Source organism: Notechis scutatus, chromosome 2 (genome assembly GCF_049901735.1).
Source record: "Notechis scutatus isolate UNSWTSFEM ecotype Mainland chromosome 2, rNotScu1.2, whole genome shotgun sequence".
Taxonomy (NCBI): domain Eukaryota; kingdom Metazoa; phylum Chordata; class Lepidosauria; order Squamata; family Elapidae; genus Notechis; species Notechis scutatus.
Genome location: NC_142010.1, coordinates 39267505 through 39282700, shown reverse-complemented (window position 1 = coordinate 39282700; position 15196 = coordinate 39267505). Strand labels below are relative to the sequence as shown.

The 15196-nt window shown below is 35.3% G+C and overlaps 1 protein-coding gene across 9 annotated transcripts in view; it reads right to left on the bottom strand.

Moving 5' to 3' along the window:
• Positions 1–15196, bottom strand: part of CHL1 (cell adhesion molecule L1 like) — a 202508-nt gene that overhangs the window by 37760 nt on the left and 149552 nt on the right. For all 9 annotated transcript variants that reach the window (XM_087954596.1, XM_087954598.1, XM_087954597.1 and 6 more), the window contains 3 exons: positions 4988–5119; positions 2939–3085; positions 966–1077 (listed from right to left, as the gene is read on the bottom strand). In XM_087954596.1, coding sequence (XP_087810722.1) covers positions 966–1077; positions 2939–3085; positions 4988–5119 — 391 coding nt within the window. The remainder of the gene's footprint in view (positions 1–965; positions 1078–2938; positions 3086–4987; positions 5120–15196) is intronic.

Sequence of the window (15196 nt, the reverse complement as noted above, 5' to 3'; positions counted from 1 at the left end):
AATACTTTACAGCACTCTCTGAATGGTTTACAGAGTCAGAATATTGCTCCCAACAATCTGGGTCCTCATTTTTCTGATTTTGGCAGGCTGAATCAACCTTAAACAGATCAGGATCAAACTCCTGACAGTGGACAGAGTTGCCTGTAATACTGCATTCTTAACAACTGTGCAACCATAGCTCCTATAAAATCAATTGCAATTGATAATACAGACTTGGTCATGTAAAGTTTTTCTTCTCTCTGTGTGTGTAATGGAAAAATAAGGAAAAATCTTGCAGATTGTAAAGATTTGGTAACTGACAATTGTTTGTTTACAGTTTCTGGAATGTTCTGTCTATGCAATGTGCAGGGTAAATGCTGGCTAGTGTTATAAGGCCAAAAAAAAAGAAAGATGCAAAACAGTGTTTAGAATGATTTTATCAACAAAATTTATAAAATTTATAAACAAATATAAAATTTATAAAATTATAAAAGTTTATAAAATTATTTTATAAACAAAAGAATGCTTATAATTATTTTATCAGAGAAATTGATAAAGAATAGTGAGACAATATGCGGAGGGCAGTCTAGTTTAACTTCAGATATATTGTCAAACAAATAAAGCTAAGTCCGAGACAATTTTTTTTGCCATCTGAGGAAATACAATGGTATCTTTTCAAAATTACAGTGGGATTCATCTAATTTATTACAAAGGAAACCCTCTGAGCAAATTGAGAGCTTATCATTTTATGACTAACAATGCACAGCTTCATTAACACTGTCACATTAACGCTTGGAATATTTAAAACAAAGGTAACTTATTGGTGCTCTGTAATCAGCAATTGTTAGGTACAGCTTTTTTTAAAAAGTGCACTTTTGTGATGTAAAAATGCATTTTTTTTCTAGCAATCAAATATAAATGGATTAAAAGACATCAACAATAATTTATGACAAAAGAGCTTACTAAGGAAGTAAAATAAAGCTTACCAAGAAATATCTGGTGTGGGTATTGCAAAAAACTGACAGTACAAGTGACTTGAATAACCCATTACTGCCACGTATTCTTCCCCATCTGGAGTTAATATTTCTGGGGGAATATCTGAAAAAGCAAATGTAAATTAGGAAAGAAAGAGTCAAGGTAGGACTACCAACAATGATAAAAAAAAGAAGTAGCCTTCATCCTAGGGCAAATTTTGTAATTTTGAGCTATACTTATTTTTTTTCCTTTTTTTAAAAAAAAATTACTTTTCCACAATTGTAAACAATGCAAATGAAATTTTAGTAGAAAAGAGTTAGAGGTGAACACCCCTGATATTTCAGACTCTGAAAAGTCTAGATGCTGTAGGAGTTTTTGACAGTTTAAGATATGCTAAAGCTTTTCTGAGGATTTAAAACACTTTTTTGACTTTCCCAATTTCCACCTATATTTAGTAATTCATTAACAAATTTCAGGGACATAATCATAAGAGGAAGCTCTGACCATGAAACAGACGTTTCTAAGGCACTGCACTTTGCAACAATATTTAGCTTTGATTTATGCTATTGATTAGAATACAAACCATGAATTCAGAGATGGATTCACACTTCATCAAAATTACACTGTATTAATTGTAACCCTTCCAGGGTTTGTTGGGCAGTGTTAAAAGCAACTTTACAGATATGTCATCTTTGGTGGCAATACCCTTTTGGCTCAAAGATGCTTTTGTTTTTGTTTTGTTTTATTGGCCTATTTTCCATTTTTTCTAAACACATACAATAATATTCTTAGCAGCTAAGATTCTTATTGTAAAATTATAAAACATCTTTTAGTGGATCGATGGGATTTTAAAATGTGGAAAATTTTTGATTGAAAAATTGGTTCAGCAATAATTAACTTTTAAAACTTTACACTGAAGGATATCTTATATTTCCATCTACCTTTATATCTCTCAGCTGTATGAATAGTGCTTTTCCTACTAGATTAGCATTATTTGTATCAATGATATTCTGAGCAGAAATATAGACATTAAAAAGTTTTAGTGACTCACTATGGTAATTTTCATGGATCATTCTAATCTAAAAAATGGATCAATTCTAACTACCATCCTAAACATAATGTACCCTAACGCTGTCTTTCAGATACTTAGTTACCTTGTTCTTAACAGATTAACAGAGTTGGAAGGAACCTTGTAGGTCACCTAGTCCAACCCCCTGCCCAAGCAAGAGACCTTACACCATTTCTGAAAGATGGCAGTCCAGTCTCTTCTTGAAAGTTTACAGTAATGAAGCTCCCACAACTTCTGAAGGCAAGCTGTTCCATTGGTTGATTGCTCTCATTGTCAGAAAATTTCTCCTTATTTCCAGATTGAATCTCTCTGAGCTTGTGCTAGTGCTAGTGCCACTGATGGTGTTACTTAGTTTGGGTAATGAAATATCTGCAAAAAAACAAGCAAGCTCGGGGAGCATCAAGGACCCCTCATTTCAACCCTGAGGTACAAACATTCTTCTTTATTGATTTACACATCTGTCTCAAATGATTAAGATGGCCAGGAATCATAACCAAGAGCCCCTTGGTTAATTGCTCTCAGTCAGAAAATTTCTTCTTATTTCTAGGTTGAATCACTCCTTGATCAGTTTCCATCCATTATTCCTTGTTTCAGGTGCTTTGGACAACAGGTTGACCCCTTTCTCTCTGTGGCAGCCCTCAAATATTGGAAGGCTGCTATCCCTGGTCCTTTTCTTCACTAGACTAGCCATGCCCAATTCCTGTAACCATTCTTCATATGTTTTAGCCTCCTTGTTAATTGATGATAATTAATATCATATCTTGCATACAAAGATAGATGCAATTAGATCCATGTAGCTCAGCACTTTTCCCTGTGAGAGGAAGTGGATCTCTTCAAACCAAAATCTTTTCTGATCCTTGTGCATGGCAGGTATAGGCAAAAATGAACCTGCTATTCCCCGTAAGAGTAACTTACTGAGAACATCAATATTTGCTGTGGCCAGGATAGTGCCATGCTTGTTGGTAGCCTCACACTGGTACACTGCAGTGTCACTCAACTCCAAGTCAGTGATGCTGATCTCCCTTGTCGAAAAAACAGCTCTGCTGGATTTTATTTCGTTATCTGCCAATAGGATAAGAAAATGTTACTTAGAAGAGACTTCCCATTCTTCCCTAGCACTAACTTTTCCTCTGACAAATATTAGTCATATAGAAAAGGTGAGAATGGGTAGAGACTAATTAATCATTAATGTTTATATTATGTGCTGCATTAAAAACAAATTTAACTATGCAAATAACAATTAGTGTTAAACAACGACATCATGAACAAGACTTATTTTGCTTTAAGCTTAACATTTCTAGATGCAATTACTCATAAATTGTTTGTTTTAGACATGTTTATGAGTTACCTGTACCTATAAATGCCATGCTGGTGACACATGGTTACTCTTTAAAGCTTAAAACGAACAGCAAATATCTATTTTCCTAGTAATATAGTATAATGGCAAACTGTCTAAACTTACCTTTGTTTTGCCCTAGTGGTAAGTTATTCAGTATTAACCTTCCATTTCAAATCTAGTTAGAATAGAATAGAATAGAATAGAATAGAATAGAATAGAATAGAATAGAATAGAAGAGAAGAGAAGAGAAGAGAAGAGAAGAGAAGAGAAGAGAAGAGAATAACAGAGTTGGAAGGGACCTTGGAGGTCTTCTAGTCCAACATTTCAGTTATCTCAACCTATTTGAACTTGGAAGCTAAATATGACCATGTCTGACTAATACTTAAATATTTAAATAGAAGACCATCAATGAGTAACATCAAGTAGAATTATAAATTCCACTTGAAAGTATAAACATTCCCACCAAAATTTCAATGAGGAAAGCCAAATTATCTTAACAATTGCATGATTCATTTAATAACTGTAGTGATTTAATAATTGTAGTAACTTAACAGCCATGGCAAAAAAAAAAGTTTATAAAATTGTGCACAACTCATTTGACAACCATCTTGTTAGAACAGAAATTAAGTTCCCAATTATGGTTGTAAATTGAGGACTACCTGTATTTCACTTTTCACCTTGGGCTAGTCAGGCATCTTCCATAGGTCCTGATTAATTCCTATACTAAATACAATAATCTTCTTAACCAAGATTCTTAGAATTATGCAACTAAAGAGCTGGAAGTTACTTTGAAATTATCAAGTCCATCCCTTGTTTATGGCAGGATGTAGTAGAGTGTCTCTGAACAAGGACCATTCAGTCTCGTTTGGAAGACCACTGATGAAGGCGACTTCACCACTTTATATGGTAACCTTTTTTAGTAGTGTTTTCTTTGTATTATTGTTCTTTACTTTGTTTATAGGGGAGTACAAATGTATGAATTTGGAAAAGGGTTAATTGATACATATGATATTTTGAGAACATGGATACTCAGAAAAAATGGCTACTATAGGACTGATGAAATTGGTCCCTGATATCTTTTCTAGTTCTCTGGGACATTTATTGTTACCCCTTGTCTTATTGTTGTTTTTCCAGGGAGATATGAATATTTAAGAACAAATATTTTGAAATGGTTGTGCAAGCTATTTTTTGAATGGACATCTCCTCAATGGCTATTATGCAACAGCATCCATCTAAACAAGCCCATCATGCCAAAAATTATGGGTCTTAGCTGTGGTTAATGATTAGATGGAATTGGATTCTAAATTGCAGATCAGTTGGTATTATGTGCATTATGGTTGGAGTGACATAGCTTATTATCTATAAGATCGAAAGGAATCCAGACAACTTTATATAATAGTCAATCAATCACAATATCTCTATTACTGGGTTTAGTCCAACAAAACTAAATACATTTAAGCAATCTCACTGGGTTTCTTTCATACTAGCATTCTCTAATTTGGTGGTGTTGGATTTTAAGAAACATAGGACCAATAACTAGCGATAATGGAAACTGAAATCTTATGTATCTGCAAGCATCACATTGGAAAAGGCCAATTTAAATAGCTGTTTACTATTATGCTTACCTTCAAGAGGAATGCCATTCTTTTTCCATTTTATAGTTGGCTCAGGAAAGCCAATAGCTTCACAAAACAGTACAAAACTTCCACCAACACTGAAAACTCCACTTTTTGGTTTGCTTATCCAAGTGGGTGGCTCTGTTGAAAAAGTAAATACCATTTTAGTCACTATTGGGAAAACTACCATAAACATATACATACACACCCATAACCCTGATGCAACAATATTGATATGGCATGCTAACTGCATTTTTCCCTGAAGAAAGATAATCTATTCATACGAATCATGCTTTAATTAACTCCTATTTATACACTATAAATAAGACTACTGGAAACAATGAAGAATGCAAAATGTAGAGGCTAGACTTTTGCATAACTGTAGACTATTTTACTTTTTTACTTTTTGCTTTCAGGTTTTGTTTGCATACTGTTCAAAATGTTCATTTTGACCTACAAAATTTTGACCTCTAGTTAATTTGAAACCAAATTATTTGTTCCTGTATTTTATAGCAAAATTGCAATTGAAGAACTCTAAAGGGAAATGAGATGGTTTCTTTCTACTTTAGGCAAGTAGTAAAGAATCTGATACCATCAGAGTTTCAGTGCTATAGAAAGTTGTATACTTATTTTTTTTTCATTTTAATTAAAAAAAACCTGTCTCACATTGTGTTTGCTTGACATGCTGTTTGCTTTTATGTATCCAGTTTCATTATATTTTTAAAATTCTAGATGTGTAGAAGACATAATGACAAATGCTATGTTTAGTAACTAGATAAAACGAAGAAAACATAATGTGAAAAAAGAGTTGTAAAGAATTTTTTTTACAAAATCAGAAACTGAGCTCTATGCATATCTAAAGTTAAAACAAAGGAGATACTGTGAAAGAGGGTAGAAATCTTTACTATAAATATTTCACTGAGAAAGAACTAAAGCAAGAAAAGTAAGTAAGTAAGTAAGTAAGTAAGTAAATAAATAAATGTATAGCAGGTCGCAAACCTTAATAAAGTTATTCTACTCTACTCTACTCTATACCCTACCCTACCCTATTCTACTCTACCCTACTCTACTCTGGCAACATTGTACCAAAATCTATTCTGCTTTCCTAATAGTTTGGTCTTCCCCTTCCCCCCTCCCCCGGTGAAAGAGATGTTATATCTCCCAATTTCCCCAACTTCATCCTCATTTCCTCATTTTGCAACCTGTCTGGCATGTCTTTTTTATGAGGGCTGATCAGAAAAAGTTTCAAGGAAGGTTTCATACAGATCCCTGATGAATTGAATGTACCACGAATGACAAAAAATAGTTGCACTTCATCAACTACAGTATAACAAAGGAAATGGAAGAGTTTATTATTATGCGAATGTTATTTCTAGGGATTTTTTTTAAAAAAAGGAATTGTGTTATCACACTGAATGAGAATATTTCAAAAACTGCAGAAGAAACGTTCAACATAGCTGAATCTGTCAGAGTAAAAGAGAAGCAAGGAAAAACAAAAGAAGCATCATACAGTATGTGACTATATTTCCATTAACCAGCAGATGGCACTCATGCAATTGAGAAAAAAAAACAGGTCAGCAAGACCAAGTTCACCAATCCTTCAGTTTTGTTTAACTAGGCTATTCGTTATCCCCTTCTACCACGAACCCCTCTTCAGAACTTCACTAATTACACCGTGTCTACAATTTATTGATGATTTTTTTTCACGATACTGGAAAAGGAAAAGAGGAAATCAGTTCCCCATAGTCCTTTGAGTTTACAAGTGCATCATGAAGATCACAGACAGAAACTGAAAAAGAAGTTTTCACCTCTCTGTAATAGCTACTATTGCCAATTTCTGCTTAGTTAAAGTAGGATTTTCTGCAACATGAGATCTATTCTTTCTATTAGTCTGTGATTTATCAATGGTTGATGCATCAGATTAGGAACTGTGAGTTCTAGTTCTGCTTTAGTCATGAAAGCCAGCTGAGTGACTTTGGACCAATCATTCTCTCTCTCTCAACCCACCCCACTTCCCAGTATTTTTGTTGGGAAAATAGGAAGAGGAAAGAGTATTAGGTATATTCACTGCCTTGAATTTTTTATAAATAGAATAAAGATGGGGTATAAACAAACAAACAAGAAAGATTACTGATCATTACAGAACATTAACTCTGGACAGTATACAAGAATTAAATACAACAATTTAACTACAACCATAGGGCACAAAAACAACCTGACACACCCAAAAAAAGAACAGAACAACTTCAGAGTTTGCCTAGCGACCTTGCTCAGATGCCTGGAGGAACACCTAAATCGTTTATGGCTAGCATTAAAGATTTTGGGCTATCAAGATCTTTAAGAGGATACTATTCCATAGGGAAAGTACTGCCACAATGCAGGCACAACTTCGGGATGCCACAAAATGTCATTTGTTTAATGCAAGATTTAATGGAGTATATCCTCCCTGCTGGAATTGGTGGGGTGAGCATAGACAATTGGAGATGGTGATCCTACAAATAGCCTGCTGTAATCCAGGTAGGGCTCCATAGGTGAACCTGAATCACAACTGAAAGCCTGCTGAGAACACATCCCACCTGCCATCAAGCTCTGATATATAGTAAAACTTTTTTCCCCTCTATCAATGGAATCTGAACTCAAATTATAAGCCTTACAGGAACAATGGTGTTATTGTGTGGAAGTCCATTTAGCCAAAAAGGCAGAGCTGCAAGATAATAAAGCCAACAGTCTTAAGAACCATTGGTGCCAGATGTGAGCCAATCATACACTGATATATCTTGGCTGGAGTTTTGCCACCCAGAGTGAAAACAAAAACACAGCTTACTTGGCAAATTGTTGTATATGATTGCAACATTGTGTCTTGTTGCTCCAGATTGTTTGATCTGCCTAATCATTTTGACACCTGATTAAATGCTGACTATATTTCTATTTTGATTTCCTTCTGTACTGCTGGCACTAATGCTTAGACTAGATTTGGATTACCACTATTTGGGTTCTCCGCTATTTGATTAATCCAGTTTTGCAAATTTGGATTACTTTTGTGATTAGTCCCTTGTGGTGAACTGATTGCTATAGTTTGCCAGGGAATGATACCTATTTTCAATATCCACACAATACAAGAGATTATTGGATTAATATTCCAATAAATTATATTATCCTACTTGGAATTGCCTATATTCTTAGACACTATCTTAATAATTCTTAGATTCTTGAATTATTAAGTTACCGGTCTTAAGACTATAAATATAGCTGTAAATTATCCACACATAATAATTATTAGAATTGAAGCAGAGACACATCTACTGTGTAATACCCCAGACTTAACAAACAAACAAAAAATCCAGATAGTAGTTCTGGCAGGACCTAGGGGCAGCAGAACAGAAAAGATGGGAATCACAAAATACAAAGACTGGCAAATAGAAGTAGAATGTCTGTGGCAAAAGAAAGGAAAGATAGAACTTACAGTAATAGGTGCCTTGGGTACAATCCCAAAACACCACTTGAACACACCACTGATCAACCTTGACAAAATCACCATCCGTCAATCACAAAAGGCGGTTTTACTTGGAACAGTTTACTTTCTGTTATGGTACCTTTAACACCAGCAGACAACAGCATCTGCCTATCCCAGGTTCTTAGGAACACTCAAGTAGATGGATAACAATACCAAATCCAGTCTAAATATCAAAGCTGACTGGGCCACAAACCAAAAGAATAATCCATTATAGATATTTGTTTATTAAATGTATAGGCTGTTCAAGTCCGCTATCTCTTTGGATGGCAAACTTTTAGTGAAATTTTCAGAGAATTAGAGATATTTTCAGAAAGCAGCAGAATAAAAGACGTTATCTACAAAGAACATGCAAACCCAGCAGGTTTCTTTAGTAGAAGAGCAAATATAATAAGAGTATAATTGTTAGGGTGAATGACACTACAAAAGCATTGCCAATACAATAAAATAAGTAACCTAAGGTGAGTTTGAGTTCTCTTCCATAAATGATTTGTTAAATAAATATTTGCTGGAACTCTATTTTAAATCAAAATCTCTATTTTAAATCTCCCATTTTAAGGCTTCTGGCAGGTATAGAATTAGGATCTTGTGAGTTGGCATCAGTGGTGGGATTCAAATAATTCAACAACTGGTCCTCTGCCCTAATGGTTTCTTCCAACAACCAGTTCACCAAATTGCTCAGAAAGTTAACAACTGGTTCTTCCGAACTGGTGCAAACTGGCTGAATCCCGCCGCTGGTTAGCATCCTGCACCTCTACTTTCAGAATTCCTAGATAGTATGTAGATAGCATGGTGTGATAGTATGTCATACTATAAATAGTATGACAGAGAATTCTCTTTTTTATATTGGGTTAATTATTAATTATCCCAGGAAGCTCACAGCATATTAAGTTGTGCTTTGTAGTGGTCGTTTCTTTATACCCATTAAAAATGGCTAAATAAAATGTAGCTCAAGAAGCAATTCAAAATATTCCTTGTTCTAAATGTCTGATCTTGTTGGTATATTAACTAAGCAAATTCACATTAAATTTGTCTTGTATAATTTCACAAAGCCCAGGAAAGATACAGGGTACAAGGTTGTCTATTTTAATAGAAGAGATACTTTAGAACAACAGCAACCCAGTGTAACTTGCATGGCGACCTGTCCTTGGATTATTTCAGAAATTTTCCACATGATAGTGAGAGAGGCTGAATTTACAATTCAAATTGATTTTGGAAATAATTGCCTGGGAAATCGCTATTGTATATATGTGTGGCTGTTTCATGCATTACATTTTCAGGGTGAAGAATTCAGACATGTTAAGTGCACACTAAAAAAAGAGGAGGGATGTATAGGGTGTCACTCTACGACTAGATGGTGGAATGAATCAAGTCTCCTTCAGGTGAACTAGATAGTAATTCTGTATTTATAAATACACAAAGTAACCTTGTGAAGTGCAATATAACTGAACAGAAGTTTAAATAATTCCAGAGTACAGAAATATGGGTACTAAGTAGTAATAAAGAGGGAGCTGAAAAGAGCTATTACTTTGGAGATATATCTTCTTTAAAACATTTCTGCTCACAGTGTAATTTTTACCCTGTCCACAAATGATCAAAATTAGGAAAGGGCTATCATTGTGGAGTCTAAGTTGGTTGTTTTTTCCCAGAAGTTTCATTACCCAATTATTCATCTGTGCTAGAAAGGTATGAGATTTGTTCTCTGTTTTTATGTGAGTGGCATTCACGGAGATAAAGAGAGAGCAAACCCCACTATCTTCTAGCACTGAGGATATTATCTAACTGATAACAAAGTGTCTGCAAGAAAACTCCAAGCTCAGGGAACATCAAAGACTCCACAGTTCAACCCTGAATTCTCTTCTGCCAATGCTATGGTGGTTTGAACTTTACAAAAAATAGCACAGTTTTCTGAAAGTCAGAATAGACTCGGATCAAAGATAAATCTAATTTGAAGGGATTTTCCCAAAGAAGGCAGTGATAGCGGTCAAACTAATGCAAGCTTATCCTTCTCAGTTTTATCCTGATAAATTATATGCTCTGATAAAGTCAGAAGAGAAAAGCACAGCAAATAATTTTTCTTGTAAGTTGCTGGATATGTATGCCCACCTGTTACTCATCTCATTTTTCTTACATATTCCATTCACGTTATTAACTGCCTGATTTAATATTGTAAAGCATTAGAAAGCTAAAATGCATTTTTAATTTGATTGCTTATATTTAAAAATGTGAGCTTTTTTTTCTGGGAGTAAAATTAGCAACAAAGAACTTTGAAAAAACTCTACAGCACAGAACAAATTGAATGACATCTTAATCTCTTAGCTGTCACACTAATGATAATGTGATTACAAAATGAGAAAAAAAATATCAGAACCTGTCAGAAATCACACCATGGGGAGCTGAAGAGAAATGCAAGCCAAAATAGGTAAGGAGAAATAATGCCTAGCTGCTTTGATTATGTGGTTCTCAAAGTGCTAAAGGAACAAGTGGAAATGATCTCAGAATCACTGACTATAATCTTTAGTCAATTTGAGAATTTCTGAAGGGCAAGGAGTGTATCAAAATATTGGAGAATGGTTAACATTATTCCATTTGTTAAAAACCAGACTAGGGGTAGAACCCAGGAAACTACAGATCAACCAGCTTGATATCAGCACTTGGGAAACCCTGAAAAGGATAATTTAACAGTGGATTTGTAAGCACTTAGAAAGGAACAAAGTTAAAAACCAGCATGGGATTGTTAAAAATAGTCATGCTGGACAAACTTACTTTTTTTTTTCTTTTTCAACAACAAGATTACATTAATAGACCAAGGAAATTTTGTGAAAATAGCGCATTTGAATTTCTATGGATGTATTCTATTGATCATAGCCCCTTTGTTCATATAATGGAATAATGTGGGATGGTTGGACCTGATTCTTGATTGGTTGAGCAACTTTACCAGGTTCTGGTTCAACTTGGTTCTTAATAGATCTATGTCTAGATCAGGGCTGTCAAACTTGCAGCCTATGGGCTAGATGTGTCACATACTGGCCACACCCATGTCCGGTTTTGCGAAAGGGGGAAAATCATGATACATCATGTGACGCCACCATGACAATGTGAGTTTGATGCCCCAGGTCTAGATAGAGGGAGGCAGGCAGAAGTTTCCCTTAGCGCTCTGTCCTGGTCCACTGCTTTTCAACATTTCTATAAATGATGAAGATGAGCAGATACAAGTAGTGCTGTTCCAATTTGCACATGATGCAAAACTTGGGAGGATTGCTAACACTTCAGAAAAGAACTTCAGGTTAGAAGCTTGATAGATATGAAAATTGGGTCCTATACTCAAATATGTGATACAATGGTGGGAAATTTAAGGTTCAGCATTTAGGAAAACACCAGTACAAGATAGATGGCATCTGAGTCAGCATCTCCTGGGCATCAAAATAGATCCTAGATTATCATTTTTCCCTCTGCTTCTTCCAATAAGCAATTTTATGATTGCACTTTGATTGTTCTATTTTAGATCTTGGGGTGTTTGCAGATTATTGGATTTGCTGCTGGAATTTTCATTCCTTTGCACCACTAATCTTGGCCTGAGCTAGCTCATTATCCATTGTTCCACCTATTATATTCTATACACCACTTCTATGCCTTCAAACTCTTAGTTTAGTTTGGCAATGAGATTCAGAAAAGCATTAGGCACATGATCAGAAATAACTCAACTGATAGGTCATAATAAGCTGTTAGCAGTGGTGGGATTCAAATAATTTAACAACCAGTTCTCCCAGGGTCAAGTTGACTGTTGTGGGAGGCATGGCCCATTCCCATCCTCCAGCTCCACTGCACATGTGGGACGAGCCTCCCATGATGGCTAACCTGACCTTCGGCAAATCAGCACAAGGGAAGGTGGAAGAGCAGGGAGAAGAAAAGGAAAGTGGCCTTTTCTTTTCCTCACATGGCTGCTCCCTTGCTTGCTTCTCTATTGCAGTGCAGCACAGTGCCCAGGATCCATTTTGATAGTGGGGGTGGGTGGGTGGGTTAATTTAACAACTGGTTTGCCTGAACTGGTGTGAACTGGCTGAATACCACCACTGGCTGTTAGCCTGACAATTTGAAGGTGGAAAAACACACCATTCCGAACATCTAAATAACCTTGTCCATCCCACCTCCATTAGAGGGTCCAGTCAGTGGCTGCTTTCCTGTTGGGAAGTGTTGATTAATGCAAAGACAAATTAAATTGGAAGAAGTTGCTTTCTTCAACTTTCCTCATGTTAAAATAGCAAGGACAGCTTGTGTCAGCAGCCTGATTTTTTTTTTTCCAGCAGAATAGGGCTCAAAATTTTATTCAGGGCAGAAAATTTTATGTTGGCATACTTTCTTGCTAGCTGAAGGACTGTTAGGTAGCAATTCAATGCAGCCATCTGTCTATGCTTCTCAGTCTGATTCTTTGAAGATGCACAATTACTTTGCAATAATTCAGAATGAAAAATTCTCATGAATGTCAAGAATTACTTTCTACGTTCTGTTCCCTAATATGTGGGTTATTCTAATTTAGAACTGTAGGACCTATTGAAACATGGATGTACAGACACACATACACACACCACATACACAGACAAAGAGTGATCAGCTACAGATTCACAATATTAGATAGAAAGAGCAAAATTTAATTTTCCCAGAAGGCATTTTTCCTTTTAAATTCTTTTACCTAGACTGCTTTCCTCCACCTAGGACACACATAATGGTAAGTTAAGTAATCCTTTGGAAATTTAATTAGTAGTACAAGTGAGAAAGATCCTTTCCCCATTCCCCCTTTACCTTCCCTCCCTTCCTTATTATAGCCTTCCAGGCATTTTCACTTTCTAAAGTAATATTACTTTGCTTCCAGAGGAATTAAGTATAAAAAATAATCCTTGTACCCTCAGATAAAAAATCCACAATTATCTTCAAAGACTGTAACTTAAATAGCATTAGCAAAAGTTGTGGGGAAACTGAAAATGGTAAAAGACAATAGAAACTTTATTGATTAGTCATTTATTAATTACTATTACCATTAATCTTCTCACCATTCCTTATCAGTCATCCTCTCCTACCTGTGACTGTATGACTATAACTTTGTCGCTTGTATCCTTACAATTTATATTGACTGTTTCCTAGTATGATTTGATTGCTGATTGTACCCCATGACTATCATTAAGTGTTGTACATTATGATTCTCGACAAATGTATCTTTTCTTTTATGTACATTGAGAGCATTTGCAGCAAGACAAATTCTTTGTGTGTCCAATCACACTTGGTTAATAAAGAATTCTATTCTATTCTATTTGACCATATCAAAAGTGCAGGTAGTCCTTGACTTACGACCACAATTGAGCCCAAAATTTACATTCCCAAGTGAGCAATTTGTTAAGTGAATTTTGTCCCATTTTATGACTTTTCTTGCCAAATTTGTTAAGCAAATCCCTGCAGTTGTTAAATTAGTAACACCATCATTATGTGAATCTTTTTTTCCCATTGATTTTGCTTGGCAGAAGGTTGCAAAAGGGGATCACTGCAACCATCATAAATATGAACCACTCGTCAAGCATCCAAATATAAATCAGGTGACCATGGGGATGCTGCAAGCGTCATAACTCTGAAAAATGGTCACAAGTCACTTTTTTCAGTACCATTGTAACTTTGAATGGGCACTGAATGAACTGTTGTAAGTTGAGGACTACCCATACAAAGTTAGTAGAAATATACAACTAAATCAGTGGTGGGATTCAAATTTTTTTACTACCGGTTCTGTGGGCGTGGTTTGGTAGGTGTGGCAGGGGAAGGAGACTGTAAAATCTCCAGTCAGAGGTGATATTTGCCAGTTCTCCGAACTACTCAAAATTTCCACTACCGGTTCTCCAGAACTGGTCAGAACCTGCTGAATACCACCTCTGAACTAAATGCAAAGAAAACAATAGAACATGTTCATAGTAACTCATCAGTCCTATAATTAACCCGATTCTGATCTAAATATTCTTTCCTTTTTGAAATGCCCTTTGATAGAAAAAGCATGGTCTTACATGTAACCTGTAATACACAGGTTTTCTTTCCCCTGAAAACAGTAAGACCGTTTTTCCCAGGTGCCCGAGTATGTGTTAGTTTTTAAATAAGAATAAAAGTGATAGAAAGTAAATATCCCTGTCATCACTCCTTATCTGAAAGCATAGTCAACCATTTTCTATCTTCAAATTATTTTTTAATCTTCCTGTGCAAGGGGAAGCAAATTCCAGAGAAGGGATTTGTCAAGTCTGTCACATTTCAAGTTTATTTTCATTTTTGTCCTGATTTTAGGTTTATTTAGTTCATGCTGTTGCTTAATACATCCATATCAATTTGCATTGGGAAAAAAATTAGGAAAGTATTGAAAGAATCGTTTTTTGTTTCTGGGATACATAAAATGAATTAGATAAATTTCCAATTGAAATTTCCTGTTTACATTTCTACAAATTCCTAATTTCTAGTACAGACATTTTCTTCTACCTACTACCAAATGAAAGCAGGAACAATGAACATCTATACAGCCAGTTGTTTCTAGACTGACTTATATTTTACCTAGGGCTATATGCTTAGAGGAGAACAGCAAAAACATTTAAACTTGGTTATAATTTTACTCAGATCCAATGGAGTCAATTATAGCCTATAAAGTTGACAATGTGAAATACTTCCACCCAACAAGCACTAGCTCT